Genomic DNA, 25,651 nt, shown 5'->3' on the forward strand with positions numbered 1-25,651 from the left:
TAGAAAAGATCCCAATGAACCACTATCATCAAGCACAGCAGAAACATTATCAATATCATAAGAGTTTTCAGATTCAGCAGAAGTACCAGCATGTGAAGCATGTGGCGGTGAAACAAGTTTATCAATCACAGATGGTGAATCAAGAGCAGCAGAGGTACTCAGAGTTGTACCTTTTCTTGTAGTGGATGGTAATATGGCGACTTTAGGATCGCGAGGTTTACCCATGATGGAGAATTTGCAGCGAACAATATCAATCCAAGTGAACTTCCAAATAAAGCTATGCTCCCCGGCAACGGCGCCAGAAAACAGTCTTGATGACCCACAAGTATAGGGGATCGCAGCAGTCTTCGCGGGTAGTAAAACCCAATTTATTGATTCGGCACAAGGGGAGACAAAGAATACTTGAAAGCCTTAACAACGGAGTTGTCAATTTAGCTGCACCTGGAAACAGACTTGCTCGCAAGAGTTTATCAGTAGTAACAGTTTTATAGCAGTAGCAGTAGTAAAATAACAGCAGCAGAGTAACCGAGATAGCAGTAGTGAATATAGTAAACAGCAGGATTAAAATACTGTAGGCACGGGGACGGATAACGGGCGTTGCATGGATGAGAGAAACTCATGTAACAATCAAGCAGGGCATTTGCAGATAATAATAAAACGGTGTCTAAGTACAAAGCAATCAATAGGCATGTGTTCCAATTATAGTCGTACGTGCTCGCAATGAGAAACTTGCACAACATCTTTTGTCCTACCAGCCGGTGGCAGCCGGGCCTCAAGGGAATCTACTGGATATTAAGGTACTCCTTTTAATAGAGTACCGGAGCAAAGCATTAACACTCCGTGAACACATGTGATCCTCACATCACTACCATCCCCTCCGGTTGTCCCGATTTCTGTCACTTCGGGGCCATTGGTTCCGGACAGCGACATGTGTATACAACTTGCAGGTAAGACCATAAACAATGAATATCATGATGAAACAATAACATGTTCAGATCTGAGATCATGGCACTCGGGCCCTAGTGACAAGCATTAAGCATAACAAGTTGCAACAATATCATCAAAGTACCAATTACGGACACTAGGCACTATGCCCTAACAATCTTACACTATTACATGACCAATCTCATCCAATCCCTACCATCCCCTTCAGCCTACAGCGGGGGAATTACTCACACATGGATGGGGGAAACATGGCTGGTTGATGTAGAGGCGTCGGTGGTGATGGCGGCGATGATCTCCTCCAATTCCCCGTCCCGGCGGAGTGCCAGAACGGAGACTTCTGGCTCCCGAGACGGAGTTTCGCGATGTGGCGGCGTTCTGGAGGGTTTCTGGCGACTTCGACTTCTCTCCATGCGTTTTTAGGTCGAGGGCGATAAGTAGTCCGAAGGAGGGCATCGGGGGCCAACCGAGGGGGCCACACGCTAGGGCCGCGCGCCCCCCTCCTGGGCCGCGCCGCCCTAGGGTGTGGGGCCCTCGGGCCTCCACCTGACTTGCCCTTCTGGCTCCGTGAGTTTTCTGGGAAAATAGGGCCTTCTGTCAAAATCCCGAGGTTTTTCCTGAAAGTTGGATTTCTGCACAAAAATGAGACACCAGAACAGTTCTGCTGAAAACAGCGTTAGTCCGTGTTAGTTGCATCCAAAATACACAAATTAGAGGCAAAACAATAGCAAAAGTGTTCGGGAAAGTGGATACGTTTTGGACGTATCAACTCCCCCAAGCTTAGCTTATTGCTTGTCCTCAAGCAATTCCGTTAACAACTGAGCGATAAAAGAACTTTCACGAACACATTTTTTCATATGATGTAAAAATTCTCATGCTATGGCTAACACTTAGGCAGTTCATAATAAGATACATGCAAATAAGATCATCTAATAGCTATGTCAATCATGGAAAGGTACCAACAATTAATAATAAGCATCATGAATCATGTATATAAGCAGGATTGCAATGTTCATAAATGAGTATGATAGAGTGGTATCTCGCTTGCCCATATTTGATCAGCAAAACATAAATGCTCAGGCACCTCTGAAGTTCATAGAAAGACTAGAAATAGTGATTGTCAAAGATAAAAGCATCAAAGTTATACCACAATCAATCATATTTTGAGACAAGCATATTATACTAAGAATGACAGTTGTGCTCTCAAGAAAGTGCTCAAAGAAAGGATGGAGACACAACATAAAAGTAAAAGATTGACCCTTCGCAGAGGGAAGCAGGGATTAACATGCGCTAGAGCTTTTCATTTGTAAAACAGGAGTAAAATTATTTTGAGAGGTTAAAGAAGCAATTATGCATGCTTTCGGATTTTAGGGTTTTGTTCCCCCTTCCCGGTGTTTTATTATTTCATATCGGAAGTGGTTACTAAGAACAATTTAAGGATACTCTGTTTAAGGCAAAATACTACCTTGAAATGTTGTCAAGGTGTTTTTAGAGTCCACATTAATTTATGGACTTATTTTATAAAAAATAGTGTATGTTATTTTTGATGATTATTTATTTATTCTTTGCCTTAAATTATGGTCCAATTTTAATTGTCTCAAAAATTATATCTCATATTTTATTATGGTAGAGAATTTTATGCTGAGTGGTTTTTTATATATTTTTTTAGAGTTTTCATATATTTTCTAATTTTCCTCAAAGTTTGTGTTTTTAACAAAATTGTGAAAAGACAATTTTGCCCCTGGGCCCATGATACGTCTCAAACGTATCTATAATTTCTTATGTTCCATGCTACTTTTATGATGATACTCACATGTTTTATACACATTATATGTCATTATTATGCATTTTCCGGCACTAACCTATTGACGAGATGCCGAAGAGCCAGTTGCTGTTTTCTGCTATTTTTGGTTTCAGAAATCCTAGTAAGGAAATATTCTCAGAATTGGACGAAATCAACGCCCAGGGGCCTATTTTTCCACGAAGCTTCCAGAAGACTGGAGGAGATAAGAAGTGGGGCCACGAGGTGGCCACACAACAGGGCGGCGCGGCCCAGCCCCTGGCCGCGCGGCCCTAGCGTGTGGGCCCCTCGTGACGCCCCTGACCTGCCCTTCCGCCTACTTAAAGTCTTCGTCGCGAAACCCCCAGTACCGAGAGCCACGATACGGAAAACCTTCCAGAGACGCCGCCGTCGCCAATCCCATCTCGGGGGATTCAGGAGATCGCCTCCGGCACCCTGCCGGAGAGGGGAATCATCTCCCGGAGGTCTCTTCATCGCCATGATCGCCTCCGGATCGATGTGCGAGTAGTTCATCCCTGGACTATGGGTCCATAGCAGTAGCTAGATGGTCGTCTTCTCCTCATTGTGCTATCATGTTCGATCTTGTGAGCTGCCTATCATGATCAAGATCGTCTATTTGTAATCCTTCATGTTGTGTTTGTTGGGATCCGATGGATATTGAATACTATGTCAAGTTGATTATCAATCTATCATATATGTTATTTATGTTCTTGCATGCTCTCCGTTGCTAGTAGAGGCTCTGGCCAAGTTGATACTTGTGACTCCAAGAGGGAGTATTTATGCTCGATAGTGGGTTCATGCCTCCATTAAATCTGGGACAGTGACAGAAAGTTCTAAGGTTGTGGATGTGCTGTTGCCACTAGGGATAAAACATCGATGCTTTGTCTAAGGATATTTGTGTTGATTACATTACGCACCATACTTAATGCAATTGTCTGTTGTTTACAACTTAATACTGGAGGGGGTTCGGATGATAACCTGAAGGTGGACTTTTTAGGCATAGATGCATGTTGGATGGCGGTCTATGTACTTTGTCATAATGCCCTGATTAAATCTCATAGTACTCATCATGATATATGTATGTGCATTGTTATGCCTTCTTTATTTGTCAATTGCCCAACTGTAATTTGTTCACCCAACATCTGCTATCTTATGGGAGAGACACCACTAGTGAACTGTGGACCCCGGTCCTATTCTTTACATCTGAAATACAATCTACTGCAATTGTTCTTTACTGTTCTTCGCAAACAAACATCATCATCCATACTATACATCTAATCCTTTGTTTACAGCAAGCCAGTGAGATTGACAACCTCGCTGTTACGTTGGGGCAAAGTTCTGTGATTGTGTTGTGCAGGTTCCACGTTGGCGCCGGAATCCCTGGTGTTGCACCGCACTACACTCCTCCGCCATCAACCTTCAACGTGCTTCTTGACTCCTACTGGTTCGATTAAACCTTGGTTTCTTACTGAGGGAAACTTGCTACTGTGCGCATCACACCTTCCTCTTGGGGTTCCCAACGGACGTGTCAACTACACGCATCAAGCAAATTTCTGGCGCCGTTGCCGGGGAGATCAAGACACGCTGCAAGGGGAGTCTCCCACTTCCAATCTCTTTACTTTGTTTTTGTCTTGCTTTATTTTATTTACGACTTTGTTTGCTGCACTAAAAAAAACACAAAAAAATTAGTTGCTAGCTTTACTTTATTTACTGTCTTGTTCTCTATATTAAAAACACAAAAAAATTAGTTACTTGCATTTACTTTATCTAGTTTACTTTATTTACTACTATTGGAATGAATACTCCTAAGAACACTAAGTTGTTTTTATTTCACTAGTTAGGCATAATGGAAAGCAACTATGAGCTTTTTAAGCTATTTCCTAAGTTAAGACATGGATTGTTTGCTGCGAAAATTAAAAAACCTATGGAATCTTATTTGCATGCTAGTAGCAATGATATTAGTATGAACACTTTGAACACCATTGTTGCTAATTATATGGAAAATTCTAAGCTTGGGGAAGCTGGTTTTGATGAGCATGACATTTTTAGTCCCCCAAGCATTGAGGAGAAAATTTTCTTTGATGATACTTTGCCTCCTATTTATGATGATTATAATGATAGTGGTCTTTTGGTGCCGCCTACTATGGAGAGTAAATTTTATTATGATTATACTATGCCTCCTACACTTGATGAGAATAATAATGATAGCTACTTTGTTGAATTTGCTCCCACTACAACTAATAAAATTGATTATGCTTATGTGGAGAGTAACAATTTTATGCATGTAGCTCATGATAAGAATGTTTCATTTGATAGTTATATTGTTGAGTTTGTTCATGATGCTACTGAAAATCTTTATGAGAGAGGGAAACATGGTTATATGCATCTTAATAATATTAAGTTTCCCCTCTTTGTGCTGAAAATCTTGAAGTTACACTTGTTTTATCTTTCTATGCTTGTTGCATTATGCTTACATGACTTGTTTATTTACAAGATTCCTTTTCATAGGAAGTGGGTTAGACTTAAAAGTGTTTCTAATTTGCTTCTTGATGCTCTCTTTTGCTTCAACTCTTATTTCTTGGGAGTGCATCATTAAAATTGCTGAGCCCATCTTAATGGCTATAAAGAAAGAACTTCTTGGGAGATAACCCATGTCTTTATTTTACTTCTGCACTTTGTTTTATATTTGAGTCTTGGAAGTTGTTACTACTGTAGCAACCTCTCCTTATCTTTATTTTATTGCATTGTTGTGCCAAGTAAAGTCTTTGATAGTAAAGTCAATACTAGATTTGGATTACTGCGCAGAAACAGATTTCTTGCTGTCACGAATTTGGGTATGGTTCTCTGTAGGTAACTCAGAAAAATCTGCCAATTTACTTGCGTGATCCTCAGATATGTACAACTTTCATTCAATTTGAGCATTTTCATCTCAGCAAGTCTAGTGCCCCTGGAAAATTCGTCTTTACGGACTGTTCTGTTTTGACAGATTCTGCCTTTTGTTTCGCATTGCCTGTTTTGCTATGTTTGATGGATTTCTTTGTTCCATTAACTTTCAGTAGCTTTGTGCAATGTCCAGAAGTGTTAAGAATGATTATGTCACCTCTGAATATATGAATTTTCAATTATGCACTAACCCTCTAATGAGTTTGTTTCGAGTTTGGTGTGGAGGAAGTTTTCAAGGGTCAAGAGAGGAGGATGATACAATATGATCAAGAAGAGTGAAAAATCAAAGCTTGGGGATGCCCCCGTGGTTCATCCCTGCATATTTTAAGAAGACCCAAGCGTCTAAGCTTGGGGATGCCCAAGGCATCCCTTCTTCATCGACAACATTATCAGGTTCCTCTAGCGAAACTATATTTTTATTCAGTCACATCTTATGTGCTTTGCTTGGAGCGTCTGTTTGCTTTAGTTTTTGTTTTTGTTTGAATAAATCGGATCCTAGCATTCTTTGTGTGGGAGAGAGACACGCTCCGCTGTTTCGTATGAACACATATGTTCTTAGCTTTATCTTTAATGTTCATTGCGAAATTTGAACTATTCCATTCATTGATATATGGTTGGAAACGGAAAATGCCGCATGTGGTAAATGGTATAATGTCTTGAATAATGTGATACTTGGCAATTGTTGTGCTCATATAGATCTTGTTTAAGCTCTTGCATCATGTACCTTGTACCCATTAATGAATAACTACATAGAGCATGTTAAAATTTGGTTTGCATTATTGTTCTCTCTAAGTCTAGATATTGTCTGGTTGAGGTGTTTGAACAACAAGGAGACAATATAAAGTCTTATAATACCTACAATATGTTCATATGTGAGCTTTGCTGCACCTTTTATACTTGAGTTTGCTTCAGACAACCTTGCTAGCCTAGCCTTGTATCGAGAGGAATTCTTCTCATGCATCCAAATCCTTGAGCCAATAACCATGCCATTTGTGTCCACCATACCTACCTACCACATGGTATTTCTCCGCCATTCCAAAGTACATTACTTGAGTGCTACCGTTAAAATTTCTATTCTTTACCTTTACAATATATAGCTCATGGGACAAAATAGCTTAAAAACTATCGTGGTGAAGAATATGTACTTATGTGTCTTATTCTTAGTAAGTTGCTTGTTGAGCGGTAACCATGTTTTCTGGGGACGCCATCAACTCTTTTACCTTTGTTGAATATCATGTGAGTTGCTATGCATGTTCGTCTTGTCTGAAGTAAGGGCGGTTTTCACGATCAAATGGTTTGAGTATGCATACTATTAGAGAAGAACATTGGGCCGCTAACTAAAGCCATGATTCATGGTGGAAGTTTCAGTGTGGACAGCTAATCCTCAATCTCTTATGAGAATATTATCTGTTGTTAAATGCTTAAGCATTAAAAGAGGAGTCCATTATCTGTTGTCTATGTTGTCCCGGTATGGGTGTCTAAGTTGAGAATGATCAAAAGCGAGAAATCCAATGCGAACCTTCTCCTTAGACCCTTGTACAGGCGGCATAGAGGTACCCCTTTGTGACACTTGGTTGAAACATATGTTATGCAAGGATAATCCGTGTTAACCCAAGCTAATTAGGACAAGGTGCGGGCACTATTAGTATACTATGCATGAGGCTTACAACTTATAAGATGTCTTATACATAACTCATATGCTTTATTACTACCGTTAACAAAATTGTTTCTTGTTTTCAAAATGAAAAGATCTAGCACAAATATAGTAATCAATGCTTCCCTCTGCGAAGGGCCTATCTTTTACTTTATTGTTGAGTCAGTTTACCTATTCTTTCTATCTTAGAAGCAAACACTTGTGTAAACTGTGTGCATTGATTCTTACATGTTTACCTATTGCACTTGTTATATTACTTTGTGTTGACAATTATCTATGAGATATACATGTTGAAGTTGAAAGCAACCGCTGAAACTTATATCTTCCTTTGTGTTGCTTCAACTCCTTTTCTAAGAACTTATTGCTTATGAGTTAACTGTTATGCAAGTCTTATTGATGCTTGTCTTGAAAGTACTAATCATGAAAAGTCTTTGTTATATGATTCATTTGTTTACTCATTATCTTCATCATTGCTTCGAATCGCTGCATTCATCTCATATGCTTTACAATAGTATGATCAAGATTATGATAGCATGTCACTTCAGAAATTATCTTTGTTATCGTTTACCTACTCGAGGGCGAGTAGGAACTAAGCTTGGGGATGCTTGATACGTCTCGAACGTATCTATAATTTCTTATGTTCCATGCTACTTTTATGATGATACTCACATGTTTTATACACATTATATGTCATTATTATGCATTTTCCGGCACTAACCTATTGACAAGATGCCGAAGAGCCAGTTGCTGTTTTCTGCTGTTTTTGGTTTCAGAAATCCTAGTAAGGAAATATTCTCGGAATTGGATGAAATCAACGCCCAGGGGCCTATTTTTCCACGAAGCTTCCAGAAGACCGGAGGAGATAAGAATTGGGGCCACGAGGTGGCCACACAACAGGGCGGCGCGGCCCAGCCCCTGGCCGCGCGGCCCTAGCGTGTGGGCCCCTCGTGACGCCCCCTGAACTGCCCTTCCGCCTACTTAAAGTCTTCGTCGCGAAACCCCCAGTACCGAGAGCCACGATACGGAAAACCTTCCAGAGACGCCGCCGCCGCCAATCCCATCTCGGGGGATTCAGGAGATCGCCTCCGGCACCCTGCCGGAGAGGTGAATCATCTCCCGGAGGTCTCTTCATCGCCAAGATCGCCTTCGGATCGATGTGTGAGTAGTTCACCCCTGGACTATGGGTCCATAGCAGTAGCTAGATGGTCGTCTTCTCCTCATTGTGCTATCATGTTCGATCTTGTGAGCTGCCTATCATGATCAAGATCGTCTATTTGTAATCCTTCATGTTGTGTTTGTTGGGATCCGATGGATATTGAATACTATGTCAAGTTGATTATCAATCTATCATATATGTTATTTATGTTCTTGCATGCTCTCCGTTGCTAGTAGAGGCTCTGGCCAAGTTGATACTTGTGACTCCAAGAGGGAGTATTTATGCTCGATAGTGGGTTCATGCCTCCATTAAATGCAGGGATGTGATGAGAAAGTTCTAAGGTTGTGGATGTGCTGTTGCCACTAGGGATAAAACATCGATGCTTTGTCTAAGGATATTTGTGTTGATTACATTACGCACCATACTTAATGCAATTGTCTGTTGTTTACAACTTAATACTGGAGGGGGTTCGGATGATAACCTGAAGGTGGACTTTTTAGGCATAGATGCATGTTGGATGGCGGTCTATGTACTTTGTTGTAATGCTCTGATTAAATCTCATAGTACTCATCATGATATATGTATGTGAATTGTTATGCCTTCTTTATTTGTCAATTTCCCAACTGTAATTTGTTCACCCAACATCTGCTATCTTATGGTAGAGACACCACTAGTGAACTGTGGACCCCGGTCCTATTCTTTACATCTGAAATACAATCTACTTGTTCTTTACTGTTCTTCGCAAACAAACATCATCATCCACACTATACATCTAATCCTTTGTTTACAGCAAGCCGGTGAGATTGACAACCTCGCTGTTACGTTGGGGTAAAGTTCTGTGATTGTGTTGTGCAGGTTCCACGTTGGCGCCGGAATCCCTGGTGTTGCGCCGCACTACACTCATCCGCCATCAACCTTCAACGTGCTTCTTGACTCCTACTGGTTCGATTAAACCTTGGTTTCTTACTGAGGGAAACTTGCTACTGTGCGCATCACACCTTCCTCTTGGGGTTCCCAACGGACGTGTCAACTACACGCATCAGCCCACCTGTCAGGAGAGCCCAACTGGTTTGGGTTAGACCCGCACGGTCCAACCGACCGGTGCGGTCGCTCCCCACTTCTCCTCTTCCCCGTGTCGCCTCGAACCCTAACCTTCCCCGAGCTCTGGCGACTCGCGTCGCCGACGCCGTCGCCAAAATAATCCGGCCGTCTCCGGCCAGCTCCGGCGGCGTGGCTGGTCGCAAAAGGACCACCGTTCGACGACGCACCAGATCCTCCGCGTCGATCTGGCCTGCGTTGCCTACCCTGCTCGCCCCCAACACATCTGCACGGACGGCCGCATGGATCCGTGGTGCCCTGTCGCACGCCGGCGTTTCTGACGCGATGGCGCTGCCGTGTGCACGCCGTGGTGGCGCTGGAGCGTTCGTGCCCGGCGACGCCTGGCCTGGCCGCGGCCGGGCGCTGCCATGGTCGGGCCGTGCCACCGTGCCGCCATGGGCACGCTGTGGTGCTTCTGCTCCAGGTACGTTCGCCTCCCTCTCTCTCTGTCTTGCTCTCCTTCTTCGTCTCTCCCCAGCTACGGCTGTTCCTCCTCTTTGAGATGTGGTCGTGTCGTGCTGCTGCTACTACTGCTGGGTGATGCTAGCTACTATGGTTGTGCTCTCTGCTGCTGTAATTGTGTGCTAGTTGTTGCTGCTCTACTCACCATGGCTAGTCCTAGTGTTGTGCTTGTACTGGTGCTCTCCTCTCTCTAGCTTATGCTTGTGCTGCTAATCCTATGCGCATGTTCATGCCATTCCTTCTTCTGTGATGCTTCTATACTTTCTCATGAGCATGCTGTGATGCTCATGGCTTGCCATGTGGCTCCAGCTGCTGTTGCTGTTACTTGATAACCATGTGTAGCCATGGTTCTTGCCCCTGGCTTGATTACTATGAGTAATCCTTGCTTTTAGCAAGAGCCAGTGCTGTTTGTGTGATGCTAATTGGGCTCTTATTTATGGTAGGCTCTGCTTGGCTTAGTTGTTGTCTATATGCATCAATTTCTTGATGATGTGCTTCTGGATACAATTATAAGATTGTTTGTATGATTATCTGTGATACATTTGTTGATTATAAGTGGCTATTTCACTATCTGGTCCATGCCCTGTTGCTCAGTGATGCTCTAGTAGGCATTGGCATGCTCTAGCAATTTCTGATAATCATATGCTCATCAGCTGCTGGTTGGTGAGTTGCATACTTGCTGTCTGTGCCTTGTTGTAGCTTATCTCTGTGTATGGATGACACACAGAAATGTGCTGGTGTCTGCTGGTGCTTGCTCAAGCATCCATTGATGCTTGCAATGATCATTTAGCTCATATGCAAGTGTTATAGTTACTGGTTGCTTGTGTAATTCATTTATCTGTATATCTTGACATGATTTAATGGATAAATGAGATGAACTGTTTCCACAGTTATGATTCTTTTATTGAAATGACTTGAGCTAGAGGGATGCCAACAATTGTTGGGTACCCCACCAGCTCATACTGAACCCTACTGGGTGATGATGTGATGACTTTGCTAGATGGTTTTGGGGTTTGAGGTAACCCTGACAGCTCCTATGTGCTGTCCAAGGGTGGCTCCCCCTTTCTGTGGCTTTATGAGGCTTTCTCATGCTATCTGGTTAATCCATGATGGGTTTTCCAGTAGCTTTTGATGATCAAAAATGTATAGACAAGAATTTGTCTTCATGTCTGATGGTGTAGCTATCCTGTTAGGTGCTTGGTAACTTTGAATGGTTGGATAGGATTAAATCCATACTGGATTTCTCTGGTTGTGTCACTGTGTTGACACACCCAGTGTTCCTTTGGTTAATTTCCTGATAGCCTTGCTTTAGTTTGCTAGCACCAAATGGTTTTGCAACCAAATGATGATACAAACTGGGGTCTTCCCATCTTTGCCTCTGTGATGCAAGTGTATGCATATCTATGAGCAGAACAAGTGCTTGCTCATGATTTTAGGGTATACCTCACTCCAGCTCCTAGAAAGGTTGTTGTTGTAGAGGATTTTCTTCTGGATGGATCTATGTGCTTGCCCTGCTCCTCCTGGTTTGCTGGTGATGGTTTACTCCATCAATCCTTGCTCAACAGCCTCCAGTTCTTGGTGGAACTGAAACTGTTTGGTTTCTGGTGGTGCTGTGTTCTTCTGGTTCTAGCTGGGCTTACCCTTTGGAGCCTGTCGATGGAATGGTTAGGGTTTGCTGGTGAAAAGCTTTTATATGGGCTCTCTCCATACCTCTCTGGTCGACAGCCATGCTGTGCTGGTGCTCCTCCCCTGGCTGTGTGTGTGTGGAATGCATGCAGCAATCCTGGTGTGCTGTTTAGCATGCACACATGCAGTGTGAGCTGCCTGTGTGTGTGTGCTTGGTACTTGAGCCCTGGAATGGATCAGCTCGGCTGATCTTTGATCATATCCCCTCCATTCCATTATTTTTGTTAACCTGCCAAGTGGTTTTACCACTTGGCATAATCTCTATTTCTCTTTGTTGTCTTTGTTTGCAGGGATCAAAAAGAAATAATGAAGATGGTCATGAATTCATGAAGAAACTAGCTTGTAGTTTAGTCATGTAACCATATTTGTAATTTTTACTTTACTTTTCATTTCTTATCATTTCTGTAAAGTGTTGTAATATTTATTATTTAATTTGGAATATTTTAATTGACAATGTATTATTTGTGTGAAATCAATAAAGCTCAAGGTTTCTCTAATGAGTTTTAATTATATGTTGTCTTATGTAATATACTTGATTGTTTATATTTGTTTAATGAATTACCTCAATTTGAGTTATAATCTATTCAATTGATGTTTAGATTGGAAATTCAAACACAAGTTTGTTTGAATTCAATCATGCAACTTAAGTTGAGAGGTAGGTTATCCCCCTCTCTTCTCGAAAACCCTAATTGAGCTAATTGAGATGCAAGTTTATCGCACTCTCGAAACCCTAACCCTGTAAGGTGTCGAGAGAGAAACTTGCCCCCCTTCGATGTAGTTTTCTTTTAAAAGCGCGAAATTTTCCCAGATTTTACGATGCAATGCACATCCCTTTCTAAAATCTACCCCTCGATCGTCGCTAAACCTGGGACATTACATATGACGACGACGTCGGAGGTACGAACCGCACCGAGATCACACTCTATGGTTGACGTTTCTGTCGGGGGGAAGACCCCGGGTAGGGCAAGAGAGTAGGAGCAGCTGGCTCAAGGCCGGATGGCCCGCGGCAAAGGCCGGCTGAGGAGCAGCCGGCTGGAGCCGTGGCCGGCTGCCTTGGGAGCCGGCTGGCTCAAAGTCTTCGCTGGCCTAGTCACGGCCGCCTGCGCTGTGGCTGGGCCAGCTTCTACGTGCCATATCCGGCTTGGTTATATCTCCCTGACCGGCTCGAGGCTGGCGAGCCTTGCATGAGAAGGAACTGGGAAGGTGATCCGGGTTCACAAAGTCCGCGCTGATCTCACCTTCCCTAAAGTAAGGGGCACAGTGGAGCAACAGTGCCCCCCGTCGGACAGGCCATCATGGCTAGGGCTGCGCCACGCTGCTACAGGCCACCGATGGCGACATGACACCTCCTCCATGCCGCTGACTTCGGCAGGCGGATGGGACGTGCCTCAACGCCTCAACGGCTCCTGGCGTCAATACCTCGGGAAGGAGCGGAAGCAGCAGCCGGCCACTAGGTCTTAGGGACTTCTCTGTAAATTGCCAGCGTCTATATAAGTTGTGCTACCCCCTCCTACGCGGGGGACGATCGATCCTTACTCATTTTCTAGTCTTGGCGATGCCCTGTGAGAGAGACCTTCGTCTACCTTAGCCTCCCAGGAGCAGCCGGATACAGCTCAAGGAGCACCATTGTACTGTGATATAGCATATACACTCATAGCAGGAGTAGAGGTGTTACCTCCACAGGAGAGCCTCGAACCTGGGTACGTCGCCGTGTCGCTCGTGCCCATACCCGCATCCGGATACCGCCGTAGAACATACTAGGAACCACTCTCATTAGCCACCCTATGGCATATGTCGTGACGACGCCACGACAGTTTCACCCCGGTTCAAAAGAGTTATGTCAAGGAACAGTTAAGAACAAATTGAGAAAAATAAAGACTTGCTCTGGTATGTCTCTAATTTTGCACACATAACCACCTAAATGAAAATAAATAGAAAATAGAAAATAACTGTGTTGAGTATTCCTTGGTGGCGGTCCAAGATGATGCAAACCTTTCCGTTGGGTCCAATAACCTTGGTCCTCACTAGGTGCATGAACCAATCCCAATTATTGTTGGAAAATGGCTAAGGACCTTGATTCCACCTAGGACGAAACCGTGCTACTGAATTTGGCTTCCCTGGACAAAGCTGTGCTATTGAGGTTGGCTCCACCTAAAACGAAGTCGTGCTATTGAGTTTGGTTTCACCTGGAACAACGCCGTGCTTCTCAGGTTGACTCCATCTAAGATCGAGCTGTGCTACTGAGCATGGCGCCGTCTGGTGCGGAGCTAAGCAAAAGTTTTTTTTTTGAAATCTTTTCGAAACCAGATTATTTTGTGATGTCTGTCCAGATTTAGGTCTCTTTTGTAAAAATGTACGTAGCGCCGCAACCGTCGTCGTTCGTGATAAGCGCGAAACGCTTTCAGCCGGTCCTAATCTCAGCTCCCTCGAAACAGTGCAAGCCTAGCCGCCACTTCCATCCTGATCCCCTTGATGAATCAGCTCCTTCTCCCCTGTCACCACGTTCAGCTTCTCTTCCTTTTCCCAGCCCCCATCGCTGCGTGAAGGATATTTGTTTTGATACCATTGCAAACAGATGACGTAAACAAATATAACTACTTTTTAGGGTGTGGAATGCAAAACATAGGACTCCAAGTCTCCAACAGATGCTCCATCTCTACTTGGTGATGCAAATTCACGCCTCAAATTTTTGTCTCCCGTGTGTAAATTTGCAGCACCAAACGCATGCTCTAAAATTAAATAGGGTGATGTGCGACCCCTAACTTTTAGGACGTTGCTACACAGTGCTATAGCACCATTTAGTCTTAGGGAGTGCTCCACCAAAAAATAGAAATAATTTAGTCCTAATATCCCTCCCGGTCCAAAAGTATAAAGTTTTAATCCCACGCGTTCTCTTTCCGTCTGGGGTGGCCGCTGGACATAAAAATGGGATCTGCAAATCATGAAGTCTCATTCCGCGCCTCCGTTGAGAAAAAAAACTACAAATAACAATCGTGTAAAATAAATTCATCTCGTCACAAATTCACGCCAAAAATACGCGTCTGTCATTTACTTCTTTTCTGCCTCAAGTTTAGAACAAGTATTGGCATGTAAAAAATTGAAGTTTAACTACACAAAATTACATCCTAGAAAATATACTAGTGTTTTGTATTCCAATGGAGAATGTAAAAAAAATAGCAGCAGATGTAGAAAAAAGAAAGAAATTACATCCAAAAATTATGGAGCAGTCTATTATTATTACATCCAGATCTTAGGGGAAACTGCTATTTCAAGACCGTGGATGTAAAAAATAGTCGAAAAATACATACAGCTTCAAAAAAATTGCAACCAGAACAGGAAGAAACATACTTTTGTTACATGCTTCGATTGATGTTTCAGGATATAGAACTAGCGGAGCCAGGGGAAGAGGACTGGATCCGTTGGGAGGCCCGGCGGCGCGCGGTGGCGCGAGGCCCTTTCCGTCGGCGTGCTGGAACTTGTGATACAGGGCCTGACGGCGCGCGATGGGGACAAATTCCTTCCCGGCGGCGTGCCACGGCGACGAGGCCTTCAACTCGTGGTGGAGGTGGGCGTCCGCCGCGTCGCCCTTAGCCTCGTGAGCACGGAGGACCTGCACTTCCGCCTCGCCCCACACCCCCGAGCCGCCACCAACTGCATGGCCGCTGCCCCTTTGCCATGGGAGCGTGAGATCCCTTGGATTCCTACCTCCCCAGCAGCCATGAACGCCGCCCTTCGCCTCCGGAGAACGATGTTGTTCGATCCGCACCACCAGCGCCTCCCATGTCTCCTCCATCGACGTCGCGTCGAGATCCTCTCGATGGGGACCTGGTCGTGGTGGAGTAGTTTGTGGGAAGGGGTCGAGGGGATAAGATGGACCAGAGGAAGGCAAGTAGCGTGTGTCCCTTTATTCCTCGAGACAGCCGTACGATGGCCATCGAACGATTAGAAGAGGGGAGCACTCTGAAAGACAACGTGGTGCCCTGGCATCTAATAGAAATTGGGTAACTTTTATCTAAAACTTCCCGGTACGGCTAGCCACATCCCTTAGCTGCGACCGGCATCGACAAAACTTCGGCGATGGACGACGACTCCACACCAAAGTTCATACGAATCACTCCTCCTCCGCGTCCTCTGTCAATCCGTAGAAGTGAATTGATGCTCGAGTCCTCTCAATCCCCTTTGCCTACATCTTCCCCATCCTCGCACCACCGCCTCTACCACTCCCTCACATCGAGCTCCTCGACCTAGCCATCATGCCAGCGCCGGCTTCCCCCACCTCTCCACTGATCCCTAAAGCCATATCTGGTCGCCACCGACCTTGTCCAAGCTATATCAGATTTTTTGTAGTCTCACAAAATATTATTTTTATTTTTATAAAATCGGAAACACTTATGCTCATGTGGCAAAACACCTTCCTAACTATTTTCGAACCTATTATACATCATGTGTTGAGATGTTCTAAACAAGCTAATTCTTCAGCGCAGTGAACGCGTCCGAGCTAGGTGAATCGCTCGGCATCCGCGTATACATTTTTAGGGCATCTTCAGTGGGGCGACACATTCTGTCCTAGGTCGTACGAACGGTCCACGCGGAAAGGAGGACTAGTTACGCACGCTCCAGTGGCGTGACCCAAACAGACACGACTCGCACGGACCGACCTATCTGTTTAACAAATTTGAGCCACCGATGCATCGTGGTAGATAGTGCGGGGCGTCCTGCCTTGTCCCCCTTTGGCCTCCTCAGGCCCTCCCATCAGTGGGACAAAAGGCATACAAAAGGGTTTCGTCTTCCCCAACCGCTTGTCCTCTATCTCCGCCGCCACCCCCAGGCAGCGCCGCCGTCTGCCCTTTGGCATGGCGTTGCCATCGCTAGTTCCCAGCGGCTCGTGCTGCCCACCAACCACGTTCTTTGGCCGATGAGCACGCAGTCAACGAAAATTCAGGCCGGCGGTTGCAGCCCCGGTCGTCGTCGTCACTTCCCCATTTCCAGCAAGGGCACATACCACGCTCGTTGCCGGAGTTGGTTGCGTACTGTCCTCCATCCCGCCACCCTGGGAGAAACCAAATCTGGCCTGGTCGTGCCGCTGGGTGTAATGGCTTGTCAGGCCGGACAGCTAGCACCAATCTTTTTACGGGTTAACCTAAACGGACCAAAATAGATCGAATGGATCGATGCCCTTAAACGTGCCACGTTGTGGGATGATAGACGTGGAGTTTGTCCTAGTACTTCAAGTACCGCTTGCTGGCGCGCCCACAACGCGGCACGCGTATCCAGCCAGCCCGGGTCGGTGGCCACGCCAAGCCTTTATCGAGCTTCCCCTCCACTCCAGCGACACCACGGCCTCACCTTCCTCGCAAGCACACAACGCGAACCGTTTTTTTCCTCGTCGCTCGTGAGAGGCGGCGGCGGATCCAATCTTCCCAATCTCCGGCCAGGGCGTTGGGCCTAGTTTCCTCTCCCTCCGCTTGCCGCTCTGGCGGCGGCATGAGGGAGGGGGAACCTCGTTCCTCCGTTCTGGCCTAGTAGTTAGGGTTAGTTTTTGTTTTCTATGGTGCGTCGTTGGGGTGGTGGGAGCGGCGTCCGGGCATATAAATCTGCCACAACTTCACTCCCACACCGGCGGTGACCTTCACGGCGGCGTCTCCGAGTTGTTGGCAACGTGTGCTTGTCGATCTTTCAGGTCGGCAGCTTGGTCTTCTCGCCGTTCTTCAGATCTGGCGAGATCTGTTTCTCGACGTGTCACTGGCGTTTGTCGTTGTCCACGACGGCGCTGGGAGCCGGGGCGAGGTGGTTCTTCTGGAGCGAAGATGTTGGTCCGGAGGTGGTGGTTATGTCGTTCTTCTCCGACTTCGTCGATGGAAGGCGGCGTATCTTGGTCCAAGACAGCACGGGGACGTCCCCGGTCGACGTGCCACAACGACATGTGTCTCGCTGCTTGCAGCAGGCCTGTTCATCGACTCACAAAGCCTCGTTGCGATGGTGCTTTTTTGGATCTTGCAATGGTGGAGGCTCGTCGTTTCTTTTTGCGTTCGTCTCGGCGGCGTTGGAATTGGACGGCGGCCGCTTGCTACGGTGGTTGCAGGAAACCCTAGGGATCATTTTGTATTTCTCGATCTTTTAGGATTTTATCTGCAAATTCAGGATAATTATTTTATCCCAATTTGTCTTTTAGTTTTCACATGTATTGCTTCATGTAACTTGGTATTCGATTAATGAAATACTTGGGTACTCTCAATGAAAAAAAAAAAAAAACCTTCCTCGCAAGCCCCAACCGCTTCGCGCGCCCAAGACATTCCGCTGCGTCCCAGGTACGAGACCGCGGCCGTTTTCTTTCGAGGCAGTCGGCACCAAGTATTCATGCACCTAGCCGCCAACCAGTCCGCCGTACTCCTAAATAACTCCGATAAACCGTAACCGGCCAACCTGCGTGCGTGCCGAGTCTCGGGTATAAAGCCCAGCTCCTGCCTTTGCCACTAGCAAGAATCCTCTGTTCAGTTTCGTTCGCCAAGCAGACCACTCCGAGAGTAACGCACGTCTTCAACCTCCATCGTTCCACATCCATGGCCTTCGTCCGGCGTTTGCTGATCCTATTCTTCTTCTTCGTCTTCGTCGGTCTGTCTCCTGCCACGGCGTGCGACCGCTGCGTGCGCCGGTCCAAGGCAGCATACCGCGCCTCCTCCTCCCCCGCGCTAGACAACGGTACGTACGTCTGGGGTTCGATTAGCTGCAAATCTGTTTCGCGCGTTGCGCCGTTGCTGAATTTCGTTTGCTGAACTTGCGCACGTATATGTAGCTGGCTCCTGCGGGTACGGCTCCCTAGCGTCGTCCTTGAACGGCGGGCTCCTCGCCGCCGCGGGCCCCGCGCTCTACAGAGGAGGCGTCGGCTGTGGCGCGTGCTACCAGGTCCGGTGCATGGACGCCGAGCTCTGCCGCGGGGAGGGCACCACGGTGGTGGTGACGGACCAGGTACACACCGGCACGAACCATACCGGCGCCGACCTCGCACTCGGTGGCGCGGCGTACGCGGCCATGGCCCATGGCCCGTGGTGGCGCCGGCACGGAAGCCGCGCGGCGGCTGAGGGAGCGGGGCGCCGTGGACGTGGAGTACAGGCGGGTGCCGTGCGAGTACGCGCGCGAGCGCAACCTGTCGGTGCGCGCCGAGGCCCGCGCGGGGCCGGGCGGACTGGCGGTCAGGTTCCTGTACCAGGGCGGGCAGACGGACATCGTTGCCGTGGACGTAGCCACGGCCGGGTCGTCGGGCAGCTGGAAGGCGATGGCGCGGGAGCGCGGCGGGCCGGCGTGGAGCACGAGCCAGGCACCGGCGGGGCCGCTGCAGCTCCGGATGGTGGTCACCGGCGGGTACGACGGGAAGTGGGTGTGGGCCGACGGGGAGGTCATCTCGCGGCGGTGGAGAGCCGGCCGGGTGTACGATACCGGGGTGCAGATCGACGACGTCGCGCTGGAAGGGTGCTCGCACTGCGACGCCCAGGAGTGGAAGTGACGCGCGCAGATCAATACAACTCTGACTACTGTACAGCTTTTGATCCTACTAATTCCCTTTTCTTTCTGGATGGATGAACAAAACGATCTTGAATGAAACGATGTGAAGATCGAAGAGTCAAACGTGCCGTTGCAACTGGGTCCGACCTTTGTGTTTCCTCTCGTTCGTGGTTAGCAACAGACAGAGGTAGCAGTGTGCACAGCACGATGCGAGGCGCGTCTTTGGTCACCGGTGAGTGCCAACTTGTGCTAGTGTGTGCACGACGATCCTTGGTGGTCGTCAACGGCTTCCCCTTCCGCGTCGCCATTTCTGGTGCGCTTCGCATTTTCTCTGTACTGGGCAATGGTGACGGCCTCAAAGCCACTAGGCGCGCTTCGTGTGATTCGCGGCGTGATGGATGGCGTCCGTCAGAGGTTGTTGGGTGCGCGATCTGCCTGGTGTGGGCATTCGTTCATACCAGCATAGAAGCAGGAATGCTTTCTGTAGTTCAAATTGCGTGGCCATTTGTCCCCCCACTGATAGCAGCGATTTGTGTCTTCAGGTTAGCCTTGAAGGGTACCTACTTGTTGGCGACGGGAGTATGAAAGAGAGCGGTGACTAAAATGCAAGATAGAAAATAGATATGTGAAGGGGTCGAGGAGAGTGATGTTTCTTCCGTGCACAAGATCATGGTATCGTTGCATGCCAATCTATTTCAGATTCACATAACCCGGGTCTGAAGCTGTTGGTGCTGATGGTTAATTTGTTGGGGCGGATTGTGCGTGTTGTTGCTGAGATCCTTCGTGATCTGGATGCAGTAAAGCATGTGCCATCAGCATTGAACAACGATCGACTCCAAATTCCAGCCCGTCGACGCTCTTCCGAGAAAAGAACAACTGTTCTGGGGCAGGCTGAAGGACTTTTATTCTCTTCGCCGCCAATGCCCCTACACCGGAGATGAAGAACTCGAAGACTCTACGAGGACTAGACCTTTGTTCTGTGGTCCCCCACCCTCTCGCTGTCGTGGCAGCAATGAGGGCAGGGGAACCTGCAGCTGCGACGGTGACAATGGAGGGACGGAGTTAATCGCCAGTCACCTAATCAGTGGTGGATGCGCCTCTGTTGATATCCTCTACTCGCAGCGGTGGTGTTGGGAGGATGCAATAGACGACCGAGTTCGATGCCGACGCTCTTTCAACCTCCATCCGAAAGCCGTGTGTGGAGCTCGTCGTAGCGCTCACGTCGGCCAAGAATCAAGTGGCATAGTCTCCGATGCCGGTGAAGATGGCCTTGGCTAGTGCTCTCTCTTCCTTGGATATTGCGAATGATCTAGTTGTGTTTTGCAGTTCATTTGTAGGGTTTTATTTGCCAATGTTAGGAACCTAGTTGTTATTTATGTATCTTTGTTGATCCCTTAGAGCATCTCCGGTCGCGTCCCCCAAACAGCGTCGAATTGAGCGTTTGAGGGACATGTTTTGTTCGTCCCGCGTTTGGGGAACGTCGCTCCCCAGCCGCGTCCCCCAAACGCCCACCCGAAATGAATATTAGTGCACGAAAATAAAGATTTTCATTCAAATTTGATTATATATTACAAAGTTTGAATGAAAACGGCTAGATTTCATCTAAACCCTAGCCTGCTGACCACCCCGTGGTGCGTTCGACGACCCTGCCCTATCGTCGCCTCCCCTCCGCCGTAGCTCCTGCTGCGCGTGCCGCCTCTCCATGCGTAGGGCGGTGACCAGACGCCGCTGCTCCAGCAGCGCGTCGTCGCCCGACCTCTCCTGCCGCGCCGCCTGGAGGGAGATCTCGATGGCGCGGCGAATCTGCGCCTCTTCGCGGGCACGGGCGTCGTCCTGGAGCTTCTTCTCCGACTCGAAGGACTCAACGAGCGCGCGTTGCTGATTCGCCGCCTCGTCCGGGTGCGGCCCGTCGTCGTTGTCGGACCACTCGAAGTCGTCGTCTTCGTCCTGCTGCTCCGCCTCGTCCTCCTCCTCCCCCTCCTCCATTTGCGCATCCAGTTGCGCCGCCAACGCATCCGCCCGCGCCTGCAGGCCGCCTCCGTTGCCGCCAGCGCCGCCTCCCGCTGCTGACGCTCCTCCGCCGCCAGCTGCTGCTAACGCTCCACCGCCTCCCGCCGCCGCCGCTCGATCGCCTCCCGCCGTTCACGGTATTGCGCCTCCCGCTCCATGCGCTGGCGCCGCCGCTCCGCACACCACCACTCGGCCATCTGCTTCGTCCAGCGCCGCCGCGCCTCTTCCGCCGTGGCGGCGTTGAACACCGAAATGGTGTCCGCCAGCACCACCTCCTTCCACGCTGCGTTCTCCTCAGCTGCGGGGTCTCCCGCTGCTGCCGCCGCCTCAAGCTGCTGACGCTCCCGCTGCTCGATTGCCTCCCGCCGATGCCGCTGCTCTGCACGCCAAAGCTCCGCCCGACGCCGCCGCGACTCTTCCTCCGCGGCGACGTCAATGATGAACTGCGAATCCGGTGGTGTAGGTGGTGGTGCAGGAGACGGCGGTGGAGGGAACTGGCCGGCGCCGGGGCGGTTCATCATTGCACAGTGGTGTTCGAGCGACAAGGGTTGTGCTTGTGGCGGAGAAAGGGGTGCCGGCGGCTGTGGTGGCTGCCATTGAGCCGGGGGGGGGGGGGGGGGGGGGTTTATAGATGCCGGCGTTGGGAAGAAAGCGCGAGAACGCGCGGTGGCGTGCCAACGCCGGCGACGTGTGGAGGCTACACAGCACCGGCGAGACGTCTCGCCTGCCACTCCGTCGCCATTAAGGCAAAGCTGCGGCACTTCGGTCGTGTGCCACTGCGCGCGAATAACTTCCGTCGCGAGGTAGGTGGCGGTTAGGTCCAAACTTGAATGTGCCGCTGACACGTCGGTCCCGCCATGCCTCGCCTCGCTTTTCGTTGTGTCCGGCGTGCCCGAAGCGTCCCCTGTGGGGCGAAGACGGGTTCGGGGCGTCGGATACCGTATCGGACCGCACCAAACAAAAAGCGGCTTTGAGGACGCGGCTGGAAACATTTCAAATCTTTTTGGGGGACGATTTGTGAGACGCGACTGAAGATGCTTTTATATATGTAATATGCAAATATTTGGATTTAATGGTATCGAGGCCCATGCTTACTACTACCTCCGGTGGAGTTTAATCGACGCGGAGTGTAGCTTGATCAACATGCACCTAGGCAGCCTGCTGCCTCGATTTATCAAGACCGGATAGCTACCAACCATCCACTAGTTCCTGGTTTTCCTATAAAATTACCATCCACCGGTTTGTTACTTTGCAGCTTAATTTTGTAGTTGTATCTAAGGGTATCTGCAATGGTTGATAATGCCATTTTATCTTAACTTTGCCACCTAATTTAGATATAACAAAAATAACGACGTACAACGGATTATTTAGTCGTATCTTTAAGACGATATTCTAAATATGTGATAAGAGGGGTTGTACTAAGAGATCATCTCTTAACTAAGAGAAGGCAAATTATTTTTTATCTTTCTCTTTCCTTCACTCAGCGTTTATCTTACGTGACACTACTAAAATATTATTATTGTACAATGCCCTAATATTTGACTATTTCCTCATCTCAGCGTGTGCACAGGAAACGTGGCCAGATTCCTGTGAAGCTAAGGCTAGTCATAGTGCTAGCATCATAGCTAATATCATACATATTGGTCCCACAAAAATGCTGATGTGGCAGCTAATTAAGGAGGAGAGAGGAGATTAAAGTAACATATGTGGATACTGTATCATAGCGCATATCACGAAAAAAGTTAATGCCAAACAAATCTTATGCACACATTTGCATTGAGACTCTAAAAAGTAATAAATATAGCATAACTATGATACTACTCCCTTCGTCTCAGTTTACTAGTCTTCCCCGTATTTCTAGGTTGCCAATTTAACCTATATAATTTAAATTATATAATGAAAAAATTATATCATTAGAAAATAGAACATCTAAACTTTCTAATGATATAATTTTTATAACATAAAAATAATGCTAACTTGATCAAATTTGCGACCTAGGGGTAAGTGCACACCTAATAAACTGTGAGAGAGGAAGTACTTCATGATACTAACCACTATAGAGATAGTACATACACAAGTATCACGTGCATAATACTACAACATGATACTTACCACTATGGCTAGCCTAAGGCCAAAATAAGGGCTTTTACAATGGATGGTTCTTGGCACGATATCTTAGGCAATTTAATGACGTGATACCATATTTATTGATAAAAGAGAGGATTGTTTTATAGTATCTTAGCTTGCACGAAGTTATAGGCAAAAACGTCTTCCTAATCCAATCACATGCATCCATTAGTCTAAAATAAAATCATTAAACGTAGATACAACTCTAAAAAGCAATGCATTGCAGAGGTGGTTTTTTAAAACATATCTCTACCTAGGATAATTCGCTCAAATACAATGCATTGTGAAATGATTAAGTTAACTTCAGTGTACGTCCAGATCAACTTCTGCCTTATTTTCGACGTCGATCGACCCCTTTTTCTTTTTTCTTTTGAACTGACGTTGATCAACCTCTGCCGTCGTGTCATCGTGTGCCTCATCCGGTTGGGACATGTACGCTTGGACTCGCTAAACCTGAACTAAACACAGCGATCTGCGACGGAGCGCATCACAGCCGTCCAGCCGAAACCACGTCAAATCATCTCACCCGTCCAGGCCAGCGATCCGCGGCACGCGCCTCTCCACCAATCACCGCCCACCTCTTTCCTCCTATATATAGTTTCCGCCCCGCATCGGTTCCTCACATCTCATCTACGATTCCCCGCCTCTTCTTCCACATTCCAGCGAAACTCCACCGCCGCCGCTCCACTCCTCTCCTCTCCCATGGCCCCCAAGGCGGAGAAGAAGCCGGCAGCGAAGAAGCCCGTGGAGGAGGAGCCCTCGGCGGAGAAGGCCCCGGCGGGGAAGAAGCCCAAGGCGGAGAAGCGTCTGCCGGCGGGCAAGACCGCCTCCAAGGACGGAGGCGTCGACAAGAAGTCCAAGAAGAAGGCCAAGAAGTCCGTGGAGACCTACAAGATCTACATCTTCAAGGTCCTGAAGCAGGTGCACCCGGACATCGGCATCTCCTCCAAGGCCATGTCCATCATGAACTCCTTCATCAACGACATATTCGAGAAGCTGGCCGGGGAGTCCGCCAAGCTCGCGCGCTACAACAAGAAGCCCACCATCACCTCCCGGGAGATCCAGACCTCCGTCCGCCTCGTCCTCCCCGGGGAGCTCGCCAAGCACGCCGTGTCTGAGGGCACCAAGGCCGTCACCAAGTTCACTTCTTCTTAGATTGCTTTGTGTATGTTGGCTGGTAGTTTAGGTTGCTTTTCTCTCTGTTGGGATCCTGTAAGATGATCTGCTGCTATCTCGAATAGAAATGGTACCGCGTTTCCACCTACACAGGTCATGCTGTTCACAACAATTTTCTAGACTGAATGTGTTTAATGGGGAACATTGAGAATTTGACTGTTCTGAATGCATCCCTTAAATTGGGGATTTTCTTTCGCCACATATTTCAACGAAGACAAGCATGACCTATTCTTAGAAGTAAAAATGATTAGTTATGTGTTTGGTACCCAATAAAAATTCGTATCCATTTCAAGTTGCCTGAATTGTGAAACTTCAGAGGTGTCTTACTATTGCATATTGTGTCCTGTTTTACAAATCTGTTTTGATTCAAAATGGAGAATGTTATGGACTATAAATCTTTGCCTAGGCTTGATTCACAATAATGATTCAATGGTATTTGGCACTATCTGATTTTTCAGAATCTTTGATAGATTTATATGGCAGTAACTGCTACTACCATTGTGAACCGCTTGGGCTTTCAAAGTTCAGCTGATATCTCAAGTTTAATTTGATTTGCATAGTATATTAACTTTAACTGATACTGTTGCAAAGCTCCCTGAAAAGAGCTACTGACTGAAACATCATACAGCATATAACTTCTGCCAGCTTGCTTCTCCACCGCTCTTCTAAATGTCTTGGGTTCAGGCTTATTGTTGCTGCATCTTCTTGCCTGTTTTTCCTGGAATGCCTCATCGAGGTATGCTTCCTTCAAACTAATTCTTATGCAGTAATATCCTTTTGCAGAATATGTAATTTCCTATGCTATTATGTATTTTGCTGCGCAATTGGCTCCCTGATAGTATCAAACTATTAATTCTTTGAGTTAAGAGGAGGTCGACTCTTGCAAAACGCACACAGAATCACGCGTCCTAGCGCTGACGCTTGCCTCTCAACTCTTTAAGCGCCTACGCAAGTGCTTTGCTCTGTTGTACATGCCCTTACACATCTGTTTTGATAAGAAATGGAGAATGGTATGGACTATAAATGTTTGCCTAGGATTGATTCACAATAATGATTCAGTGGTATATGGCACCATCTGTATTTTCAGAATCTTCTT

The 25,651-nt window shown here is 47.3% G+C and overlaps 1 protein-coding gene and 1 pseudogene across 1 annotated transcript; both read left to right on the forward strand.

Moving 5' to 3' along the window:
* Positions 1-18,193: 18,193 nt before the first annotated feature.
* On the forward strand, positions 18,194-20,079 carry LOC127307593 (expansin-like A2; annotated as a pseudogene).
* A 3,969-nt stretch (positions 20,080-24,048) lies between these two features.
* LOC127307603 (histone H2B.2-like) lies at positions 24,049-24,712 on the forward strand. Its single transcript, XM_051338335.2, has one exon. It carries the CDS (start codon positions 24,082-24,084, stop codon positions 24,532-24,534), a length of 453 nt encoding a protein of 150 aa, XP_051194295.1. The 5' UTR covers positions 24,049-24,081; the 3' UTR covers positions 24,535-24,712.
* Positions 24,713-25,651: the final 939 nt, after the last annotated feature.

This window comes from Lolium perenne, chromosome 1 (genome assembly GCF_019359855.2).
Source record: "Lolium perenne isolate Kyuss_39 chromosome 1, Kyuss_2.0, whole genome shotgun sequence".
Classification (NCBI taxonomy): Eukaryota; Viridiplantae; Streptophyta; class Magnoliopsida; order Poales; family Poaceae; genus Lolium; species Lolium perenne.

Bases quoted from the DNA above. Each gene is read 5' to 3' on its own strand.
- LOC127307603 (XM_051338335.2), top strand. From the start codon at position 24,082: ATGGCCCCCAAGGCGGAGAAGAAGCCGGCAGCGAAGAAGCCCGTGGAG.